The following is a 23778-nucleotide window of genomic DNA, read 5'->3' on the forward strand; positions in this document are numbered from 1 at the left end:
TAGAAGGTATCAAAAGGTTGCTATGAAGATTAAATGAAGTAATGTGTATAACATACTTGGCATAATGCCAGCTACGTGGTAAGCATTCAATAAAAATCAACTATTATTATTAATATTTTACTATTATCTTTATAAAAATCATATAATCAGGATTGAAGGGTCTCAAAGGATTCAGCTGCTCATCAAATAATTTAATCCCCTCTCCAATTTTCCTGCCAAAAAGTCTCCTACCTAGCCCATGGTTGAATATTTATTGTTGGATAACTCTGACTTTAAAAACTTTCTCATATTGAACTAAATTATGCCTAAACCTGTAGCTTTCACCGTTTGAAAATACACAGAACAAATGTAAACCCTTTCTTCATGACAGCCCTTTGTGAATTTGAAAATATCTCTAATCATAGGCTTTTCCTTAAACTTCCTTGGAACTTTTCCTACCTCTCCCTGAAACTTTCATTTGATCTTTTTCCTTCCCTTCAGCACCAACATTTTGGAAAGAATAGTCTATAGATGTGGTTCCAGCTTCGTCCTGTTTTATATTCTCTTCAACACCTTGGATACAGAATCTGATCCAGCAGTTCTCCAAACCGAAGCATAGGGGCTCAACCCAGCAGTCAAAACAAAATGAAAAACAGAGAGAGGTTAAAGGGGCTCTCTTTTGTTGAGCCCTTGGAGTATTCTAATCACTGTACTAAGAGTTTCACATACATTTTCTCATTTCATTCTTAGTAGACCCTACGTGGAGTACGTATTATTGTCCCTATTTTACTCTTGAGGAAAATGAGTCTCCTAGAGTTTGAATTGTTCAACACCCTGCAGCTTGAAAGGGGTGGTAGGACAGGGCAGGTTTTGTAAGTGGGCTGTTTGCCTCTAAGATCTCTGCACTTACACACCAGGCATATAAATACAAATAAAGTTGAATGTGTATGCAGAGGTAGAGATAAGCCAGCTCATCAGTTAATATTATTGGGCGCACATCATGTAAAAGATATATTTGTAAAATAAAAAGAAATATAAGACATAGCCCTTTTTCTCATACAAGGAAGCTCACAGTCTAGCAAATACACACACACAACTCACAAAAGCAGTAATTCACAAAAGACCGAAGGATATCAGTAGAAGCATATTCTATGAGATAGCTCTCTCATTAATTCCTTTCTTATATTTTAAAAATTGTTTATAAAAGTTTTTATAAAGATTGTATATATACAAACACACACATATATATATAATGACATACAGGTAGAGATAGGTATAGGTATAGATAATGATAAACAGAAGGAAATGCAAAGATACAAATACAGAATATAGAGAGAGATGGATATATCATCAGTATTAAGATACAGGTATAGATTGAGATTAAAAACAAAAAAAAAATTAAAATAAAACTATGGACCAGAAGGATATACATCAACTTCAGAATAGTGGTCATTTGGGGGAAGAAATGAGAGAATAGGACTAGGGTAGGGATAGAGAGGGAAGGGGTGGGGAAAGAGGAGAGAGGAAATATCTGTAATGTTCCATTCATTTTATGTACATAAAATATCTGAATAAAATTATAAATAAAACACTAAGAGTGGGAGTGTCAAGGGGCAGTCTCAAGTCTTTTTTAATTCTTTGGGCTTTGGAGAAGAATCATATAAACGACAGGGTACTGTCAAGCTTTATATATTATTATATCTTTTAAAAACTATATTCTCATAAAAGAGAGCCAACTCGTACATTTAAGAAGGATAACACCATAAATACGGTTTCTGACATACAGAAGGTCTCACATCCCCGTATCTCTACCCGCTCCTGACCGCCGTGCTTCTGTCTGCAGGCAGTGGGCTGCGACCGGCAACTGGGGAGCAACGCCAAGGAAGACAACTGTGGCGTCTGTGCTGGTGACGGCGCCACCTGCAGGCTGGTGCGGGGACAATCAAAGTCACAGGTTTCTCCTGAAAAAAGTAGGTTTTAAACCCGATACAATGTTACCATAAAACATGTGCTTTAGACCGTCTGATACTAGAATAACATTTTCCTAATGCTAAGCTTTTTCGTTGGAAAGAACTTTTGACCCGTGTTCTAAAAGACAAATTTCTTCCAAAAAGTGTAGTATATCAAATTTTTTATTCCCATTACCTCTTTTTTTTTTTTTTTGAAGATTTTTTTTTATATGGACCATTTTTAAAGTCTTCATTGACTTTGTTACAGTATTCTTCTGTTTTATGTTTTGGTCTTTTGGGCAGGAGGCATGTGAGATTTTAGCTCCCCCACCAGGGATTGAACCCACACCTCCTGCATTGGAAGGCGAAGTCTTAGCCACTGGACCGCGAGGGAAGTCCCTATTCCAATTACCTCTTCTAAGACTACCTGTTTCTTTGAACATATGCCAATACAGAGTATAACTATTTTTTTTTAATTTGCTGATTTTTTAAGGTAAACTATGAGTCATATTTTTTTGCCCCCCTCCGATTGCTAACAAGGTAGAAAATATCGTCTTGCATTTTTTGCCCATTTATACTTCTTCATGTTTCAATTAGCTGCTGAAGTCATTTACTCTTTTTCCTATTTGGATGGTGATCTTTTCCTCACTTGTATCATGAATATATACTATTTGTCTGTTGTACCTATTTCTAATGTTCTCTGTTTGTCATTTGACTTTAAATATTGTTTGTGTTTGTAGAATCAGTAGTTTCTAAGTTCTACATATTCAGACTTTTCCATCTTTTAAGTTCAATAATATCTGCTTAAAAATTTTTTTTCAAAATTTGGGGGTCAGTCAACTTTTTCTGTAAAGGGCCAGAGAGTAAATATTTTAGGGCTTTTCAGCCCATATGGTTTCTGTCTCAACTACTCAACACTGTGCTGTTACCAGGCAAAAGCAGCCACAGACAACCCGTGAACCAATGGGCACAGCTGTGTTCCAATAAAACTTTATTTACAAAACCTAGCCTGCAGGCTGAATTTGACCCTCAGGCTGTAGTTTGCTGACCCTTGCCTTAAAGGGAAAAAATTATACATGTGCACATTCTGCCAGTGCTTTTTTTATGTGTTCCTACTTTATTTTATTTTTTTATAAATTTATAAATTTATTTATTTATTTATTTTTGGCTGCGTTGGGTCTTTGTTGCTGCACGCGGGCTTTCTCTAGTTGTGGCGAGCGGGGGCTACTCTTCGTTGTGGTGCGCGGGCTTCTCATTGTGGTGGCTTCTCTTGTTGAGGAGCACGGACTCTAGGTGTGTGGGCTTCAGTAGTTGTGGCTCGCGGGCTCTAGAGCACAGGCTCAGTAGTTGTGGCGCACGGGCTTAGTTGCTCCGCTGCACATGGGTTCTTCCCGGACCAGGGATCGGACCCGTGTCCTCTGCATTGGTAGGTGGATTCTTAACCACTGCACCACCAGGGAAGTCCCTGTGTGTTCCTACTTTAAACTCTTTTATTTCTTCGTGTTTATTTGGATGTAACTTATGAAATAGGGATTTTACTTATTCTTCCAAAATGGGGAGAACCTTACAGGAGGGGTGGAAGGTGAGGAGGATTTTCCAGGCAGAGGAAACACAAAGTTCATGGTGTGACCCTAGAGGGAAGCCTGGACTTTGTTGAGGAACTACTAGGATTGCACATTGGTTAGGGTGGAGGATAAGACAGAAGGCAACCATAAAGGCCTTCATCGTTGTGCTTCACATTTCAGGTTAAATGGAGTCATTGAAGCCATTTAGGCAGTGGAGTGGCATGGTTAGATTTGTGTTTTAATGAAATAATTCTGGCTGCATGTGGAGGTGAGCCGGGAAGCAAGGAGTCTAAGCAGGATGCTATTTTTAAATACTCCAGGGTGTTTGAAATAATGAGGCCTTGGTCGGGAGTAGTGTGGTGGGAGAGGTAGAGGAAGGAACAGATGGGAGAGAGATTTAGGAGAGTCAGTGGAGTTTGATAATTTTTTGAATGAAGACTGTAAGAGAGGAAAGAAAGGTAGGATGTTGCAGATTTTCCAGCTTGAACAGCTGGGTGGATTTATTTGCTGTTCATCAGGGTAAGGAATGCGTGGAGAGGAGATGCATATCAAAGATAAACGTTCACCTCCTTGGGTTTTTCTTCTTTCCCGAAATTTGGCCCCTTCAGTATTCAATGCCTTGGTACCTATCTGATACCTTCAAACAGATGTTGATTGTCTTTGGAGTGGAAGAGTTGATCTGAAACATGATAGTCCATTGTTGCTAGTGGCAAAATCCCCATCTTGGTGGTCTTTAGCTATAAATTAGCTGAGTCCCTCCAAAGAGAGTATATAGAATGTATCAGGAAGTCATGACAATTTAGCCAGGGAAAAAGTTTAAGGGAATTCAAGTGAAAAGATAATGAAAAGAGTAGGTAAACTCAGAACTTAACCAAAGCAGTATGGAAGCTGAAGGAATAAGTAATTCCAAAAAGGAGGTAGTAGTCGGCCATGTTAAATGCTGTTTTGAGGTAAGCTGGAATTAAGGTCCAAAAATTTCTCTTTGGCAATTTGAAGCCAAATTTGTGACCTTAGCAAGAGTGGTTTCAATGAACTTCTGGCTGAAACCAAAGCCTGAATGCAGTGGGTTTAGGAGTGAACAGAAGGTGAGAGAATGTATCAAGGGAAGGATTTTCCCAGGAATAAAGGAGGGGTACACACCCACACCATGTCAAGAACTGGATAACTACAGGCACCCTTGAGAAATTAACTGTGTTGCAATACAGTGTTTTGTCTTTTTTTTTTTTTTTTAACTCTGTTCATTAGGAGGCAGAGTCAGCTGCTTAAGAGTGAGGGCTCTAAAACAGATTCACAAATGGGGATAATAATTATGCTCAGCTGTTAGGGTCATTGTGAGGATCAAATTGGACTATATATGAAAAAGTGTCTGACACATTGTTAACACTGGCTGAAGGATAAAGAAGATGAAGCAGATGACCCTACCCTCCAGCCATCCTTTTCTTCATTGGAAGCTATGATCTCTACATCACTTCCTTCTTCTTTAGGATAAAACACTGGAAAAGGGATTAACAGTAGAAAAAACAAAATTTTAAGTACAACAAAATATCTGTGCAAGCTTTGGGAATAGTTGTAGCAGGAGGGTGCTTAGTGACTTGAGAAACAGGTTTAATATTCTTTCATTGCAAAAAAATACTATCATATAAATTGTCTGTTGCAGACAATAAGCACGAGTGGGTGTTTTGTGAGCTAATACTGTGGTGCCCCGGAATTATAAAAAGATTTCAGGCTCCCTAAAATATAAATAAAAAATATAAAAAATAAATAAAACAAATAAAACAAATTCACAGATGTAGAAAACAAACCTGTGGTTACCAAGGGGTGGGGGTACAAATTAGGAGTTTGGGGTTAACAGATACAAACTACTATATATAAAATAGATAAGCAACAAGGATATGCTGTATAGCACAGGGAGTTATACCCAATATCTTGTAATAACCTGTAATGGAATATAACCTGCAAAAATACTGAATCAAGATGCTGTATACCTGAAATTAACACAGTATTGTAAATCGACTATATTTCAATAAAAAAAGAAAAGAGTGAGGGCTATCAGGGACTCGAGAGTGTTCCCATCAAGGAAAGGAGGATAAGGAACTTATCAAAGACAGTGAGGAGGGGAATTCCCAGCGAGACTCCTTGCTCTCACTGCTGGGGTCCGGGTTCAATCCCTGGCCGGTGAACTAAGATCCCACACGCCACGCAGAACAGCCAAAAAAAAAAAAAAGACAGTAATGAAGTAGAGGAGTAGCTGCAAGGGGGCCTAGGTGAGATTGGAAACCATGAGATCCATGGGCTTCCTGAAGGAGCTGGCTTTGAGTGGTGGGGTACCAGTGAGAGATGCATTCTATGGCAATTCACAGAAGACCCAACTTATAGATACAGGAGTTTACATATCTCTTCTAACAAGAAGTCTGGAGCTGGCAGTCAAGTTTGGGGAAGCTGGTTTACTATGTTTTTGAGGAACCAGGCTCCTATCTCTCCTTCATCAGCTTAGAGCATGTCTTTCATCTGGGGTTGCTAAGTCACTATTAAATACTCAGACAACACATCCGCACAGCAGATGATAAAGAAGAAAGTGGTGCAAAAGGCATTCTTTTAATACTGTGCCCTTTAGTCAGGAAGGGAAGTCTTCCCCAGGGAGTTTTGCCTTGCTGACCAGAACTGTGGCATATGACACACTGGCTTCTAAGGAGCTGGGAAACCAAGTATATCACATTCCATCCATTCTGTTGTTAGTAATATTGATCTAATGCTTTATAATTCCCAACATTCTCTTCAGGCATAACATTTAATTCCACCAGCCCCCTTACACTGTGGTTTTGACATTGTCCAACCCATTTTACAGGTGAGAAAACTAAGGAATAGAGAAGTTAAGGAATATGGTTAAGAAATTGGAGTCTGGGGCCAGACTGCCTGGGTTTAAATCCTGGGCCTGTTGTTTACCAGCTCTGTAAACAGAGCAAGTTTTTGAACTTTTCTGTGTATCTTGACTTTCTCATTTTAAACTGGGAACAGCGGTTGTACTGCCTTTGTGGAATTATTGTCAGGATTAAATAAGTCAGTCATGCCGAGCATTCCAAATAGTGTCTGGCATCTAGAGAGAGCTCAGTAAATGCTAGCAATATTTTTATTAGAAATATTGCTTATATGGGTACCAAAGGATGTCACACCTCTAACATAACATTAAATGTAAACAATTTCGAAATCAACACTTGGTCCACCGGGACATTGTTTTTGAGAGAGCTACTGATGGGTGTGGAGTAAAGTCTTGTCAAAGGTGTCAAAACACAGTGAATTGTAGGAGAAACCAAAGATAGAGGAAAGAATAAGATCCAGAGGAAGACAGTGAAGAGCCAGGCAGGGCTGTGAAGAGTTAACTAGGACAGCTTTGGGATGAGAGGACTAATGGGGGAAAATCATCACCAGCTCAGGCCTTGGGGAAGTGCCTACAGTTACTGTTGGCTTTAAAAAGTGTGGAAATCTCATCAGAAAAGATGTCATCTTGTCAGGGTCTGAGAGAGATTAGAAATTGAGAAAATTCTAATTGAACCAGAGTAGAAGCTGAGTGAAATTGGGTCAAGAAACCAGTCTTTTTGGAGAAGTATGTGGAGGAGGCCCTGGGGTGGGAGGGGATGGGATGGGGGCTGTGCTGGCTGAAAGGGGCTTACCTGCTTGACTGCATCGTTCCTCACTCTTGATAAGGTACTTCATATCCTCTCTCTCATTGAATTTCAGCTTTGGGATTATAGATCCTTTCGAGAAGCTATTGATAATTAGGCATTTTCTCTCCAGAAAAATGCATGTGTCCCCATAAGCCCCAAATTTGCCATATTGATTTTTTTGAAGGGGTCTCAGACCCCTGATGCCAGTTCAGGACAATCCAGGAGAAGGGCCCCTAAAAATCTAATATTTTTGATTAATTTCTGCAAAGGAAGGGCAGCTGGAGCTCACAGACAGATCCCTGAATGCAGTGAGGAGAGCTATGCGGTGAGAGCTGGGGGCATCCCGCCGGCTGCTGGCGAGTCTTCAGGCTCTATATGCCTGTGCTGGGGCTGAGGCTAAAGTTAGCAAAGATGCCTGCCTGCATGAAAACTCGGTGCTTCTCACCCTCACTTTTCCTTACGGCTCCTTCATGTCTGTTGCTGCTCTGAATCTGGCCAGCTGAAGCTGTTTTTGGCTGGGGTTTTCCACGGGCCATATGGAAGCACTTCCCAATAATCGTGCTTTGTGTGAAAGAAATGTGGGAAACGAAGCCACGTCAATCCCTAAGTGTGCATCACCAGACCTGTGGGGTCCACCAGGCTCCTCCGTCCTCACCTTGCCAAGCAGTCATTCCCATCTTCCCCGGGACTTAACACTGAAGGAGGCCGTGGCCGGGAGACGCTATTGGCACAGCCCTGCTCTGGAGAAAGAGCACAAGGTTGCTCAGGGGCCCTCGTTTCCATCCTGCAGGGAGGCAGATTCAAGGTGTAAGAGCCTGGAGCCAAAAGCTTTGCTATGAGAAATATCAGAAATTAATCCACATACAGCATGCATATTTCCTGTTCACAGGCAGAAGGAGAGAGACTGAACTAACAACTGGCATCAATAACTTTGGCTGTTGGAACAGGGAACTGGAAGCCACTCAGTTTTTGTTTTTTTTTTTTTTAGTTTTTTTTTTTTAACTCATTTGCGGTTTTTTTTTGGTTTGTTTTCCTAATTTATTTATTTATTTATTTTTGGCTGTGTTGGGTCTTCGTTTCTGTGCAAGGGCTTTCTCTAGTTGCGGCAAGCAGGGGCCACTCTTCATCGTGGTGCGCGGGCCTCTCACTATCGTGGCCTCTCTTGTTGTGGAGCACAGGCTCCAGACGCGCAGGCTCAGTAGTTGTGGCTCACGGGCCTAGTTGCTCCGCGGCATGTGGGATCTTCCCAGACCAGGGTGCGAACCCGTGTACCCTGCATTAGCAGGCAGACTCTCAACCACTGCGCCACCAGGGAAGCCCGCCACTCACTTTTTAAAGAGGGAAAGCTCTAAAAACAGCAACACCCCTATTTGGAGCATCTTGATTTGGTACTTAGGGACTCACTTGTTTTTCCAGGTTTGCCCATTATTTTGGTCTTGTCCACACAAGGGCACGCACCCATGAGACAAATAAATAAATAAGCTCAGCTTGTCTGGTCTGAGCTGTTTATGTAGGTGACCCTTGAACAACACGGGTTTGAACTGCACGCTTTTGGATTTTCTTCAGCAGTAAATACTACACGACTAAATGATCTGCGGTGGGTTGGACCCACCCACGCGGAACTGCGAATGGATATGAGGAACTGGGTATAAAGAGGGCCAACTGTAAGTTATACTCAGTTTTTTTTTTTTTTTTTTGGCCGCGCTGTGTGGCATGCAGGATCTTAGTTCCCCAACCAGGGATTGAACCTGTGTCCCCTGCATTGAGAGCACGGAGTCTTAACCAGTGGACCGCCAGGGAAGTCCCTATGCTCGGATTTTTGACCAGAGCGGGTTGTCGCTCCTAACCCCTGCGTTGTTCAAGGGTCAACTTGTACATTTTTCCCTGGTGGCAACTAAGCCTACTGATACAGTGCTGCCTAAGGCTGAGCTGGAACACCAGCATTATGCTTAACTTTGGACATTGTGAAGATAACCACACCTTCTTACAAAGCATCCCTGGGTACTAGTGACAGATATAGCATCCTGGGCTAGGCGGACTGTGGGGCTGCCTCACAGGGCAATTCTCACAAGGTTTTCTCTTCATACACTCTTCATTTCTCCTTTGACTGTCACTTCCAAAGATAATCTGTACATTTAACTTATTCCATAACAAAGAAGACTGTATCGGCTTGCTGACATGCTAAACAGATTGGTTTCCCTTCCTCCTGCCTTCTTATTTCATTTTTTTCTGCCTCCTTATTCATCTTTCTTGGGCAAGATTCTGATGGATAAAACTCTTATGCTAGAACTGTGTGTGGCGAAAGAATATTCAAACCAAAGACCCTGTTCATTTTATTTATTTTTGACTTTTTAACGTTTTTTTAAAATTTCTTGGCCGCGCCGCACAACTTGTGGGATCTTAGCTCCCCGACCAGGGATCGAACCTGCACCGCCTGCATGGAAGTGCAGAGTCTTAACCACTGGGCCACCAGGGAAGTCCCAGACCCTGTTCTTTTTAATGGGATGTTCCCCCATTTAATTCACGAGAGAGAACATCACATGGAAGAAAATCCCAAGACTGAAAATCTAGAGCCCTGGGCTTTCGCCCTTGCCTTGCTCTTTCCCATGTTTTTATGCTTCTTCTATGTCCTCTGCATGAAAAAAACCAAGAGGAAAATGACATGCAGGTGCTGTTGAGAAAAGGTGTTATGGAGGCTGATTTTCACAGAGTAGCCAGACTGACCAGGAACTCCCCAGCTTAATACCTCTTTTGTGAATTGCCTTTATTTTTACACTTATAATAAAATCCATACCCCTTTCCATGACTTTCAGAGTCTTGTGGATCTGGCTCTTATGTTATGTCATGTGTACCATTTTGCCCCTCATTCACTAGTCTCCAGTCGTACTGACTTTCTGGATGACTTTAGAATGCCAGGTGCCCTTTTCCTCCATGGCTTTTGCATCGACCAATCCCTGAGCCTGGAACATGCTTCTCCCAGCTCCTAACTGGGCTACCTCTTTTTCAACCTTGAGCTCAGGTGTCACCTCCTCAGAGACGTTTTCTTTGACCAATCTACCTAAAGTCAGCCCTTCTCTTTTCTACTTCCTTCTTAGCGTTTATTGCAAGAAGTAATTATTTCATTTACAGTTGTCTCTTAAATAACATGGGTTTGAACTGCACAGATCCACTTATACGTGGATTTTTTTCAATAGTAAAGACTACAGTACTATATGATTCTCAGTTGGGTGAATCCCCAGATGCGGAGCCTTGGATACAGAGGAAACACGGATACGGAGAGCCAACTATAAATTATACTCGGATTTTCAACTGCGTGGAGGTTCAGCGCCCTTAACCCCCGTGTTGTTCAAGGGACAATTGTATTTATTTGTTTAATTGGTCTCTCCTACTAGTCAGGCATTGCAAAAGCAGACACCATGTCTATGATTTTCACCATTTTATTGGTGAAATAAATGCTTGTATAGTGCTTGTATAGTACTGAGCACGTCACAGGAGCTCAATAACTGTTGCACGAATGAATACAGGCTCTTTGCTGGAGACAACTCTGCTTCCTATTATGTTTTCAGTGAGACTAAATAATATTGTGCAACAGAACTGGACTGGAAGCCAAAGACTAGGGTAATAACCTCTGCTTGGCCACTATCTGTGATCTTAGGCAAGATCACAAGAACTTTGGCTTTTTCATCTGCGTCCTGAGACTGTTAGCATAGATGATTTCTAAAACATCTTTTATTTCTGAAAGTCTATTAAATATATTTGTAATTTATTCCTTATTTTCAAACACAGAGATCTTGGGATTAAATGGAGGTTAGAGAAGTAAGTCCTAGGATCTCATATGAAGAATTTTCCAAAGCTTTAATGAAAAGGTTCCACAGAGATGGCTTGTCTTCTTAAAGAGCGCAGGAGATTTTACATATTTATATTTGTTTACACAGCCTTCTTGGCCCCAAATTCCCCAAATTATCCTTTGGTGATAAGGATGCCTTCTACCCACCCTGGTACAGGGAGGGTACCTTCCCCTGAGATTTATCTCCTGCTTTCCTCCAGTGGAGGGTAAGAGTGTCCTTCTTGCACTGGTTGTTTCTCAAGTACCTTTAATTCAAAATAATCAGTATGCCAAAGTGGCATATTCTGGGGTGACATATTCTGAACCTCTGCATCCCATTACAGAGTCAGAAGGCAAATGACCATTTAGTCCTCACCAGGCTCTTGATTTCTTAGATGCAGTATGAAGGGCAGAAAAGAACTGTTACACTAGGATGCCGGGGAACATCTGGACAGAAAGATGTTGTTAGATGCTATATGTAACATAGCCCCCCTCTACCGCGTGTTATTCAAAGCTAGTCCTGGAAATGAGCGAGCACCAAAGCATACACTGTTAGGCACCCTACCTGTTACCGTGCTCTTTTGGGGTAAAGGCATTTTAAGCCCTTAAAGAGATATACCTCCAGGTTGTTTCTACATAGACAACAGGGCTAATAGCTAAGGACACTCATTTGCAGATTCAGCAATAAGAGACGTCCATGATGTAGCACATGAGCAGCTCAGGGCAGGAGTAGGGATGTCATCGCAGGGCGGGTGTAGGTATGGGAATCGGTTTTCAGCGTGCAGCCGGTTGCTCTCACCAAGTCAAATCCCTGCCGTGTCCCTTCTCTACTTTTGAAAAGATGGTTGTTAATTTCTGATTTTTACTTTGCCCATCTTCGTTCCATGGCACGTCTCATTTTTCCCACCTCTGTGTCAAAAGGCAGTATGTGGACAGTCCTCCAGCTTCAGAATCCATGTAGCCACACACTGGCTTTCCCTTCTTTCGCCCCCCTCAGTCCCCCACCACACTCACAGAGGGACCGATAGACTCGAATCAAACTTGGCTACCCTAATTTGGAAAGTTGTCAGCCCCTGTTCTACACAATGTCATTTTAGGTTAAATGATGCCAAGTGGTTATGGGTGTGTAAGAGCATTAATAAACACCATTTTTGTATTTATATGTTTTTCAGTTTACAAAATGAATGCTTTCACACCCATTATGTCGCTTTAAAGGAAAATAAGTATTATTTTTCCATTTTTTCCATAGGGTTATTATTAGTATTAGCATTAGCATTTATTCAGGTACTTTTCTTCCTTTTTTAAAAAATAACTCCTTTGTGTTTTGGGAATGGAAAGGAGATTGGAGGGTGTGTGTGTGTGTTTGAGCCTAAAAAAGCTGAAGAAGATAAATTCAGGGTCAAGAAAGTAACAGGAAATATGCTTGACCGAAAGTTTTGTTCGGCAAAATACCCAACCAGATTTAAAAAATCAAAAAAACAAAAACCAGGAATGGAAAAGTGGGAATGAGGTTGTTGAAGTGAGAGTAATAAAAGAGTCCATCTCTTTTCTTGTGTTACCACGGAATGTGTGTATTTAGGTTGGTGTAGTTCTAGTTTGACTTTATAGTGAAAATAAGCGATCTGGTATAAATTACAGTCCTTCTGGGCTGAAACTGATGTTTATTGATTAGTTAATATTGTGTAGACAATTTATTTCCTGTACATCTTGCTACTTAGCAAAAGTGTGATTCTGCGACAGGAAATGAGACATAGAAAAAATATGATGGAACAGCTGGACTTGAGCGTTTATGTGTGGGAGGGAAGTTAGTGGGAGCAAACTTCGTAGATCCTTGGGTCAGCCCAGTGATTGCAAAATCAAATAAGTGAAACCCATAAAATCAAAGTCTGTAAAGAATATACTTGTGATGGGAGAGTTTGGGTTTATACAATTATAACTTGGTCTCAACAGTAGAAAAGTTGAGTGCAGTTTTTGGTTCTGACCCCAGCCCTACTAATTAGGAAGTCTGTGATCTTGGGCAAGTCACTTAAACTTGCAAAACTTCAGTTTTCTTAATTGTAGGAATGGGTTTTTACTAGAACAAAGGAGGCATTTATCTCAGGTTACCTAGGATTGTGCCTGGGGGCATAGTATGTGCTCAGCGTGATTTTAATAACTTTTGCTTACCCAGTCCTACTGGTGGTTAAGTTCTTCTAAGCCCTTTGCGTGTATTATGTTATTAAATCCTCTCAACAACCCCTTGAAACAAGTATTCTTATTATCCTCATTCTACAGATGTAACTGAGACACAGGAAAGGTAGGAACTTGCCCAAAGTCATACAGCCATTGTAAGTGGCGGAGCTGGTATTCCAACCCACGTTGTCTGGCTCCAGCGTCTGTGATCTTAACCACGATTCCATATTGCCTCTCCCAGTAGTTTGTAGAGTAAAAATAATGCAAATGACATTTAAATTGTGATAAGAAGCCCTGGAAGATGGCACAGTGAGTAGCAGTATCAAGGATCTCTTACCCCAAATTTCAATGAAAAAATTTTGAAATAGTTCCAAATAATGAAAGTGTTCCCCAGGAACCAGTTCCCAACTCCACCACCAAATCTGGGTATTCCCAGACGTGGACTTGATGTTATGAACATTGTAGGATAGGGTAGAGAAGAAGCCTTCCTCCATCTGGTATGTTCTCAACCATTAGATTCTACACCATTAGAAAGTATAATATTTTAAAGCAGCCTCAGAATCACACCTGATTGGTGGCCTCATATGCAAACTTGTGAGAAGAGGTTTTAAGTGGTCTATACTTAACCTGTCCTGAAACACAAGAAGCAGCTTGCTCCTGTGAGATCTGGGTCTAGCTCCAGACTGAGGGAATTAACCTGGAGGCCATTTGTCTGGGGCTTAAAAGTGTCCCATTGTAACAGGGGAGACAAGGAAAGCATGATAGCAGTATTTATATCAGAACTAGTAGAATCTCAGGCAAAAAAAAAAAAATCAAAGAGGAGTATTTTATATCCACCAATAATCAAAAAACAGTCTTAAAAATTTGTGAATACCACTACATCAAAATGTATAAAGAAAACAAAGCCCTATAGGTCTGTAAGAAGAAATTGAAGCAAATAAAACTTCTATGAAAGACTTGAACACACTTCAGTCAGTAGGAGCTGCACAGCAGAATTAGTAATATTACATTAACAGGTATTACTGAGCATTGAATTTTGACGGAATGTAATGTCTTTTCAAGCATTTATGGACCATTTACAAAAACTGATTCTATGCTAAACGCCAAAGAATATTGTAAGAAAAAAAAAAAAACAAAACTCAATAAAACAGAAACCATCAGAAGAGATCTCGCCCTGCAGCTGCACCCATCCATTCTTTGCTCCCTCCCATTACAGAGGCACAAGTGTCTGTCTTCCTTTCCAAGGCTAATTAATCCCTCCATCTGTGTCCTGGATTCCAGCCCCCTCTACTTCCTCAGGGATCTCATCCCACCCATCATCCCCTCTCTCTTCTTTATCCTCTCTTGTCTCCTTTTCCCATCAGGGTTAAATGTGACCAGATGTCTTCCATCTTAAATAGAAGTATAATTTACAAAATATGTGTGTATGTTTATATGTATACGTATATTAGTATGTGTGTGTATATATACATCTTTTAAACTCCATATCTCCAGCTACCACCCTAATCTTTCACCTACCTTTATTGACAAGTTTTGGAAAAACTGTTTACATTTCCTGTTTCTACTTTTTTGTCATCATTTATTCCTCAAACCACAGCCTCCTGTGCTTACTACCCAGTTGAAACTGCCTTAACAAAGCCCATTAACAAGCTTTTTACTGCTTCATCCATCAGCACTTTAAGCCCTCATCAGTAGAACATTTGGTACAGCTGACCCCTCCCGCCTTAAAATTGTCTACCTCACAAGGGTTCTCACTTTATTTCTGGTCAGACCTAGAATTGTGCCGTTTCCTGCAGAACGGTAAAGAAATGCTGAAAAGTTTGTGACTACGGAACCATCCCTGCTTCCTGTCCTAAAGACCTGGAGTTTTCCCTCACCCTGGGTCAGTGCTATTGGAAACATATGGAGGCTGCTGGATGGGCACATTCTTGGGCCCCACCCTAAACTTCTGGGTCAGGATTTCTGTGGGAGGAGCAGGAATCTGTGTTTTAATAAGTTCCCCAGGTGATCCTGGGAGGCACTGCCCTGTAAAAGTACCACAGGGACGTCAGATGTATCAAACTGTTCTGTAGGAGAGTTACAGAAACAAAAGGGAATTGCAGTTTAGGAGGAGAAGGCATTTAAAACTGTACAGCATAGATTACTTTTCCATAATCTAAGGACGTTGAATCCTTTCCCTACTTTTTTTTTTTTTTGGCTACACTGCAGCATGTGGGATCTTAGTTTCCCAACCAGGGACCGAACGCGCTCCCTCTGCATTGGAAGCACAGAGTCTTAACCACTGGACCACCAGGGAAGTCCTAATGACATTAAAGCCTTATGTGGGGACTCTTACAGGTTGCTCCATCTTAGCCTTGCCCAGCTGCCCTGCAATGTGCATTTCCCCACAAGTTAGTACTGTAGGCGACTGGGGGTTCATTGCTCTCTACACACATTTCCCCCGAGTTTGAACCATCTGGCTAAAATAAAGTGCCGGGGGTTCTAGTCTACGAGGTTTCACTTAAGTGTGTAATTGTCAATGGATGGTAGTTGGAACACACACGTATGTACACACACACACACACACATACACACATACATGCACACACTTACACAGGATAAATGCTTCTCAAAGACACTATAGCCTAGTTCACAAAGATTTTCTAAAAGAGTGCTTAGCCCGGTTGATCTACCCAAACAGGATTTCTTCAGCTCAAGAAAGCTTTCTAATTTATTATTTTCAAAACAATTTTTTGTTACATAGATGTCTCTTTTATTTAGACCATTTATTTTTTCATAATATTGACTTTTTAAAGCGTTCATCCCAGTTGTCTTATAGCATTTCCCAAATTCTGGGTTTGTCTGATTACCATTTAATTTGTTGATCTCCCTCAAGTATTTCCTATAAACTGAGCCGTGAGGTCCAGGGCTTGATTAGAACTGGATTGAACATCTGTGTGATGTCAGCCTTCCCAATATTAGTAATGCTATGTTTGATCACTTGTCTAAGGTGGGGACATACAGATCACTGTTATGTAGATCCATGTTTCCTTGTAAGAAACCTGCAGGGTGTTATCTTAAGGTGTTGAATATTCTGTTTTGCAACAATTTCTCACATGATAGGTTTAGCATCTATTGTTGCTCCTGGCTTGAAATAGTACTTACACTGGGGTTTGGTTGCAAATGGTAATTTTCTAATTCTATCATTACCTCTACATTTACTTGCAGACATTCTTCTGTAAAGAAGCTCCCCAGTCATTTTTTTCATTTCTCACTCTGTATTCAGGGATTTTTATTTATTCAATGTTTTATAATATTATAGACAGTATTCATTTGGGGCCTCATATAGTCCAAAATGTGGCCAATGGGGGCAGTTGAAGGTGACTCCTTTTGACATAATTCAGTTGGATTTTAAACACTGCCTTGTGTTCTAAAACAAGGTGTTTTAGGCTCTCTTTGAATTTTTTCCCTTCTCCAGACCTAGAATTGCCTGTATTTTCATGGAGCCTTGGTTCTTTTCAGTGGGGAATGGTATTTAGAGCCCAAGATATAGGCAATACTTATTATCCTGGGGAATCATTGCTTCCAGGCCCTTTTCATTACGGAGAACTTTGAAAGTACAGAAGAGAGAAAAATGAAGACTTCACATCTATGGGCCTATTTAAAGTTTATTTTATGGTTTCTTTATTTTTATCATTTTTAAATAGAGGTATTTCTTGACAGAAGTCAGAAGCAAATAAAAAGTTAAAAAGTTGTCTGTACTCTGTGTTGTTCATCAACATAATATTATTGACTCTTCTACCTTAAATAATGACACAGTGAAGTACATGTGTTTGGTTACTGGCCTTAGCATTTTGGTCAGCCTCAGCTTACTAAGAACTGTAGTCATTCTGACTCTACTTGGGACATCCTTGTCACCCTCTGTTACTGTAGATGCCATCTTAAAATCTGAAGCCACTGGAAAATTTCCTGAATAATTAAAAAATAACATTATAGAAAAAAATCAGTGCATTTTTTATTGTATAAAATTTGGAAAATACAGAAAAAACATAAAAAACACATTGAGTATGATGTTAGCTGTGGATTTGTCATATATAACAAATATATATGCCCTTTGTTATTTTGAGATATGTTCCTTCTATGCCTAATTTGTTAAGAGTTTTTAATCATGATTGAATTTTGTCAAATGCTTTCTCTGTGTCTATTGAGATGATAATATGATTTTTTTCTTTTATTCTATTAATGTGATGTATCATATTTGTTGATTTGTATATGTTGAACCATCCTTGCACCCCAGGGGTAAAGCCCACTTGATCATGGTGTATGATCATTCTAAAATGCTGCTGAATTTGGTTTGCCAGTATTTTATTGAGACTTGTTGCATCTACAATATATTCATTAGGGATATTGGTCTACAGTAGTTTTTTTCTTCTTGAATTTTAAAGTAGTTATATCATTTACAAATAAGGTTTTTTAATTTTTTTATTTCCAATATATATTCTTCTAAGTTATTTATTTTCTAATTACATTGACAAGGATAAGAATGTGGGGAAAAAATGATGATGATAATCTTTCTTTGTTTTGTTCCTGACTATGGTGGAAATAATTCTAACGTTTCACCATTAAGTCTGCTCATGGCTTCTGATTCTTTATTACGTTGAGGGTGTTTTTTTCTATCTCTGGCTTTGAAAGGAATCATTGTAATGCATGCTGAGTTTTGTTAGCTACTTTTTTTTTTTTTGAATTTTATTTATTTTTTTATATAGCAGGTTCTTATTAGTGTTAGCTACCTTTTTTATTCATTAAAATAATCATAATGTTTAACTCATTTGATCTGTTAATATAATCAATTATATTAATAATTTTCCTAATGTTGACTCAGTCATTCATTTTTATAATATGCTCTATTTAGTCATGATGTATCATTCTTATGATAGAGTTCTGGAATTTATTTGTGTTATTTTATTTATTATTTTTACATCCACAGTCATAATTAAGATTTAGTTCACATATTTATTTATGTGATCTCTGTGTTTGGTTTGGGTATCTGAGTTATTTTAGCTGTGTATCACTACTGGGAAACTTTCCTTCTTCCTATATCTGCAACTTACTTGTTTGCTTAAGGTTTTGCAAAACTCATCCAGCAAAACATTTGGGCCCTGGTTCTTTATTTTCTTCTTTCTCTCTTTTTCTTTTGTAAATAGTGTTTTTAGCTTTTTATTTTTTTTATTTATTTATTTTTTTTATTTATTTTATTTTATTTTTTTTTTACATATTTCCATACATATTTCCATACAAATACAAATATAAGATTTTTAGAAATTTCATGTAATGTCTGAAACATTTATATTAACATATTTCCATACATATTTCCATACAAATACAAATATAAGATTTTTAGGAATTTCATGTAATGTCTGAAACATTTATATTAACATATTTCCATACAAATAACCCAATGAAAGTTTAGTATTAGTTGTTTTGTTTGTTTTTTTATACTGCAGGTTCTTATTAGGCATCAATTTTATACATATCAGTGTATACATGTCAATCCCAATCGCCCAATTCAGCACACCACCATCCCCACCTCACCGCAGTTTTCCCCCCTTGGTGTCCATATGTCCATTCTCTACATCTGTGTCTCAACTTCTGCCCTGCAAACTGGCTCATCTGTACCATTTTTCTAGGTTCCACATACATGCATTAATATATGATATTTGTTTTTCTCTTTCTGACTTACTTCACTCTGTATGACAGTCTCTAGATCCATCCACGTCTCAACAAATGACTCAATTTCGTTCCTTTTTATGGCTGAGTAATATTCCATTGTATATATGTACCACATCTTCTTTATCCATTCGTCTGTTGATGGGCATTTAGGTTGCTTCCATGACCTGGCTATTGTAAATAGTGCTGCAATGAACATTCGGGTGCATGTGTCTTTTTGAATTACGGTTTTCTCTGGGTATATGCCCAGTAGTGGGATTGCTGGGTCATATGGTAATTCTATTTTTAGTTTTTTAAGGAACCTCCATATTGTTCTCCATAGTGGCTGTATCAATTTACATTCCCACCAACAGTGCAAGAGGGTTCCCTTTTCTCCACACCCTCTCCAGCATTTGTTGTTTGTAGATTTTCTGATGATCCTCATTCTAACAGGAGTGAGGTGATACCTCATTGTAGTTTTGATTTGCATTTCTCTAATAATTAGTGATGTTGAGCAGCTTTTCATGTGCTTCGTGGCCGTCTGTATGTCTTCTTTGGAGAAATGTCTATTTAGGTCTTCTGCCCATTTTTGGATTGGGGTGTTTGTTTCTTTGATATTGAGCTGAATGAGCTGTTTATATATTTTGGAGATTAATCCTTTGTCCGTTGATTCATTTGCAAATATTTTCTCCCATTCTGAGGGTTGTCTTTTCGTCTTGTTTATGGTTTCCTTTGCTGTGCAAAAGCTTTGAAGTTTCATTAGGTCCCACTTGTTTATTTTTGTTTTTATTTCCATTACTCTAGGAGGTGGATCAAAAAAGATCTTGCTGTGATTTATGTCAAAGAGTGTTCTTCCTATGTTTTCCTCTAAGAGTTTTATAGTGTCCAGTCTTATATTTAGGTCTCTAATCCATTTTGAGTTTATTTTTGTGTATGGTGTTAGGGAGTATTCTAATTTCATTCTTTTACATGTAGCTGTCCAGTTTTCCCAGCACCACTTATTGAAGAGACTGTCTTTTCTCCATTGTATATCTTTGCCTCCTTTGTCATAGATTAGTTGACCATAGGTGCGTGGGTTAATCTCTGGGCTTTCTATCTTGTTCCATTGATCTATGTTTCTGTTTTTGTGCCAGTACCATATTGTCTTGATTACTGTAGCTTTGTAGTATAGTCTGAAGTCAGGGAGTCTGATTCCTCCAGCTCCATTTTTTTGCCTCAAGACTGCTTTGGCTATTCGGGGTCTTTTGTGTCTCCATACAAATTTTAAGATGATTTGTTCTAGCTCCGTAAAAAATGCCATTGGTAATTTGATAGGGATTGCATTGAATCTGTAGATTGCTTTGGGTAGTATACTCATTTTCACAATGTTGATTCTTCCAATCCAGGAACATGGTATATCTCTCCATCTGTTGGTATCATCTTTAATTTCTTTCATCAGTGTCTTATAGTTTTCTGCATACAGGTCTTTTGTCTCCCTAGGTAGGTTTATTCCTAGGTATTTTATTCTTTTTGTTGCAATGGTAAATGGGAGTGTTTCCATAATTTCTCTTTCAGATTTTTCATCATTAGTGTATAGGAATGCAAGAGATTTCTGTACATTAATTTTGTATCCTGCAACTTTACCATATTCATTAATTAGCTCTAGCAGTTTTCTGGTGGCAGTTTTAGGATTCTCTATGTATAGTATCATGTCATCCGCAAACAGTGACAGTTTTACTTCCTCTTTTCCAATTTGTATTCCTTTTATTTCTTTTTCTTCTCTGATTGCTGTGGCTAGGACTTCCAGAACTATGTTGAATAATAGTGGTGAGAGTGGACATCCTTGTCTCGTTCCTGATCTTAGAGGAAATGCTTTCAGTTTTTCACCATTGAGAATGATGTTTGCTGTGGGTTTGTCATATATGGCCTTTATTATGTTGAGGTAGGTTCCCTCTATGCCCACTTTCTGGAGAGTTTTTATCATAAATGGGTGTTGAATTTTGTCAAAAGCTTTTTCTGCATCTATTGAGATGATCATATGGTTTTTATTCTTCAGTTTGTTAATATGGTGTATCACATTGATTGATTTGCATATATTGAAGAATCCTTGCATCCCTGGGATAAATCCCACTTGATCGTGGTGTATGATCCTTTTAATGTGTTGTTGGATTCTGTTTGCTAGTATTTTGTTGAGGATTTTTGCATCTATATTCATCAGTGATATTGGTCTGTAATTTTCTTTTTTTGTAGTGTCTTTGTCTGGTTTTGGTATCAGGGTGATGGTGGCCTCATAGAATGAGTTTGGGAGTGTTCCTTCCTCTGCAATTTTTTGGAAGTGTTTGAGAAGGATGGGTGTTAGCTCTTCTCTAAATGTTTGATAGAATTCACCTGTGAAGCCATCTGGTCCTGGACTTTTGTTTGTTGGAAGATTTTTAATCACAGTTTCAATTTCATTACTTGTGATTGGTCTGTTCATATTTTCTGTTTCTTCCTGATTCAGTCTTGGAAGGTTATACCTTTCTAAGAATTTGTCCATTTCTTCCAGGTTGTCCATTTTATTGGCATAAAGTTGCTTATAGTAGTCTCTTAGGATGTTTTGTATTTCTGCAGTGTCTGTTGTAACTTCTCCTTTTTCATTTCTGATTTTATTGATTTGAGTCCTCTCCCTCTTTTTCTTGATGAGTCTGGCTAATGGCTTATCAATTTTGTTTATCTTCTCAAAGAAGCAACTTCTAGTTTTATTGATCTTTGCTATTGTTTTCTTTGTTTCTATCTCATTTATTTCTGCTCTGATCTTTATGATTTCTTTCCTTCTGCTAACTTTGGGTTTTGTTTGTTCTTCTTTCTCTAGTTTCTTTAGGTGTAAGGTTAGATTGTTTACTTGAGATTTTTCTTGTTTCTTTAGGTAGGCTTGTATAGCTATAAACTTCCCTCTTAGAACCGCTTTTGCTGCATCCCATAGGTTTTGGGTCGTCGTGTTTTCATTGTCATTTGTCTCTAGGTATTTTTTTAATTTCCTCTTTGATTTCTTCAGTGATCTTTTGGTTATTTAGTAACGTATTGTTTAGCCTCCATGTGTTTGTCTTTTTTACGTTTTTTTCCCTGTAATTCATTTCTAATCTCATAGCGTTGTGGTCAGAAAAGATGCTTGGTATGATTTCAATTTTCTTAAATTTACCGAGGCTTGATTTGTGACCCAAGATGTGATCTATCCTGGAGAATGTTCCGTGCGCACTTGAGAAAAATGTGTAATCTGCTGTTTTTGGATGGAATGTCCTATATATATCAATGAAATCTATCTGGTCTATTGTGTCATTTAAAGCTTCTGTTTCCTTATTTATTTTCATTTTGGATGATCTGTCCATTGGTGTAAGTGAAGTGTTAAAGTCCCCCACTATTATTGTGTTACTGTCGATTTCCTCTTTTATAGCTGTTAGCAGTTGCCTTATGTATTGAGGTGCTCCTATGTTGGGTGCATATATATTTATAATTGTTATATCTTCTTCTTGGATTGATCCCTGGATCATTATGTAGTGTCCTTCCTTGTCTCTTGTAACATTCTTTATTTTAAAGTCTATTTTATCTGATATGAGTATAGCTACTCCAGCTTTCTTTTGATTTCCATTTGCATGGAATATCTTTTTCCATCCCCTAACTTTCAGTCTGTATGTGTCCCTAGGTCTAAAGTGGGTCTCTTGTAGACAGCATATATATGGGTACTGTTTTTGTATCCATTCAGCCAGTCTATGTCTTTTGGTTGGGGCGTTTAATCCATTCACGTTTAAGGTAATTATCGATATGTATGTTCCTATGACCATTTTCTTAATTGTTTTGGGTTTGTTTTTGTAGGTCCTTTTCTTCTCTTGTGTTTCCCACTTAGAGAAGTTCCTTTAGCATTTGTTGTAGAGCTGGTTTGGTGGTGCTGAATTCTCTTAGCTTTTGCTTGTCTGTAAAGCTTTTGATTTCTCCATCAAATCTAAATGAGATCCTTGCCGGGTAGAGTAATCTTGGTTGTAGGTTCTTCCCTTTCATCACTTTAAGTATATCATGCCACTCCCTTCTGGCTTGCAGAGTTTCTGCTGAGAAATCAGCTGTTAACCTTATGGGAGTTCCCTTGTATGTTATTTGTCATTTTTCTCTTGCTGCTTTCAATAATTTTTCTTTGTCTTTAATTTTTGCCACTTTGATTACTATGTGTCTCGGCGTGTTTCTCCTTGGGTTTATTCTGTATGGGACTCTCTGCGCTTCCTGGACTTGGGTGGCTATCTCCTTTCCCATGTTAGGGAAGTTTTCGACTATAATCTCCTCAAATATTTTCTCTGGTCCTTTCTCTCTCTCTTCTCCTTCTGGGAACCCTATAATGCGAATGTTGTTGCATTTAATGTTGTCCCAGAGGTCTCTTAGGCTGTCTTCATTTCTTTTCATTCTTTTTTCTTTAGTCTGTTCCGCAGCAGTGAATTCCACCATTCTGTCTTCCAGGTCACTTATCCGTTCTTCTGCCTCAGTTATTCTGCTATTGATTCCTTCTAGTGTAGTTTTCATTTCAGTTATTGTATTGGTCATCTCTCTTTGTTTGTTCTTTAATTCTTCTAGGTCTTTGTTAATCATTTCTTGCATCTTCTCAATCTTTGCCTCCATTCTTATTCCGAGGTCCTGGATCATCTTCACTATCATTATTCTGAATTCTTTCTCTGGAAGGTTGCCTATCTCCACTTCATTTAGTTGTTTTTCTGGGGTTTTTTCTTGTTCCTTCATCTGGTATATAGCCCTCTGCCTTTTCATCTTCTCTATCTTTCTGTAACTGTGGTTTTTGGTCCGCAGGCTGCAGGATTGTAGTTTTTCTTGCTTCTGCTCTCTGCCCTCTGGTGGTTGAGGCTATCTAAGAGGCTTGATGGGAGGCTCTGGTGGTGGGTAGAGCTGACTGTTGCTGTGGCAGTCAGAGCTCAGTCTGTTTTTAGCTT

General features: G+C 39.0%; 1 protein-coding gene and 1 long non-coding RNA gene across 9 annotated transcripts in view; one reads left to right on the forward strand and one right to left on the reverse strand.

Moving 5' to 3' along the window:
* Positions 1-23778, forward strand: part of LOC309654491 (endophilin-A3) — a 661335-nt gene that overhangs the window by 442207 nt on the left and 195350 nt on the right. For all 8 annotated transcript variants that reach the window (XR_014260293.1, XM_082448506.1, XM_082448508.1 and 5 more), the window contains one exon: positions 1823-1949. Coding sequence is in view for 7 of the 8 variants with exons in the window: in XM_082448506.1 (XP_082304632.1) it covers positions 1823-1949 (127 nt within the window). In the remaining variant the exon portion in view is untranslated. The remainder of the gene's footprint in view (positions 1-1822; positions 1950-23778) is intronic.
* LOC309654607 overlaps positions 1-23778 on the reverse strand; it is a 535162-nt gene that overhangs the window by 403914 nt on the left and 107470 nt on the right. The gene's annotated exons all lie outside the window — the stretch shown is intronic.

Source organism: Balaenoptera physalus (assembly GCF_965194825.1).
Source record: "Balaenoptera physalus genome assembly, chromosome: 2".
In the NCBI taxonomy this organism is placed as follows: Eukaryota; Metazoa; Chordata; class Mammalia; order Artiodactyla; family Balaenopteridae; genus Balaenoptera; species Balaenoptera physalus.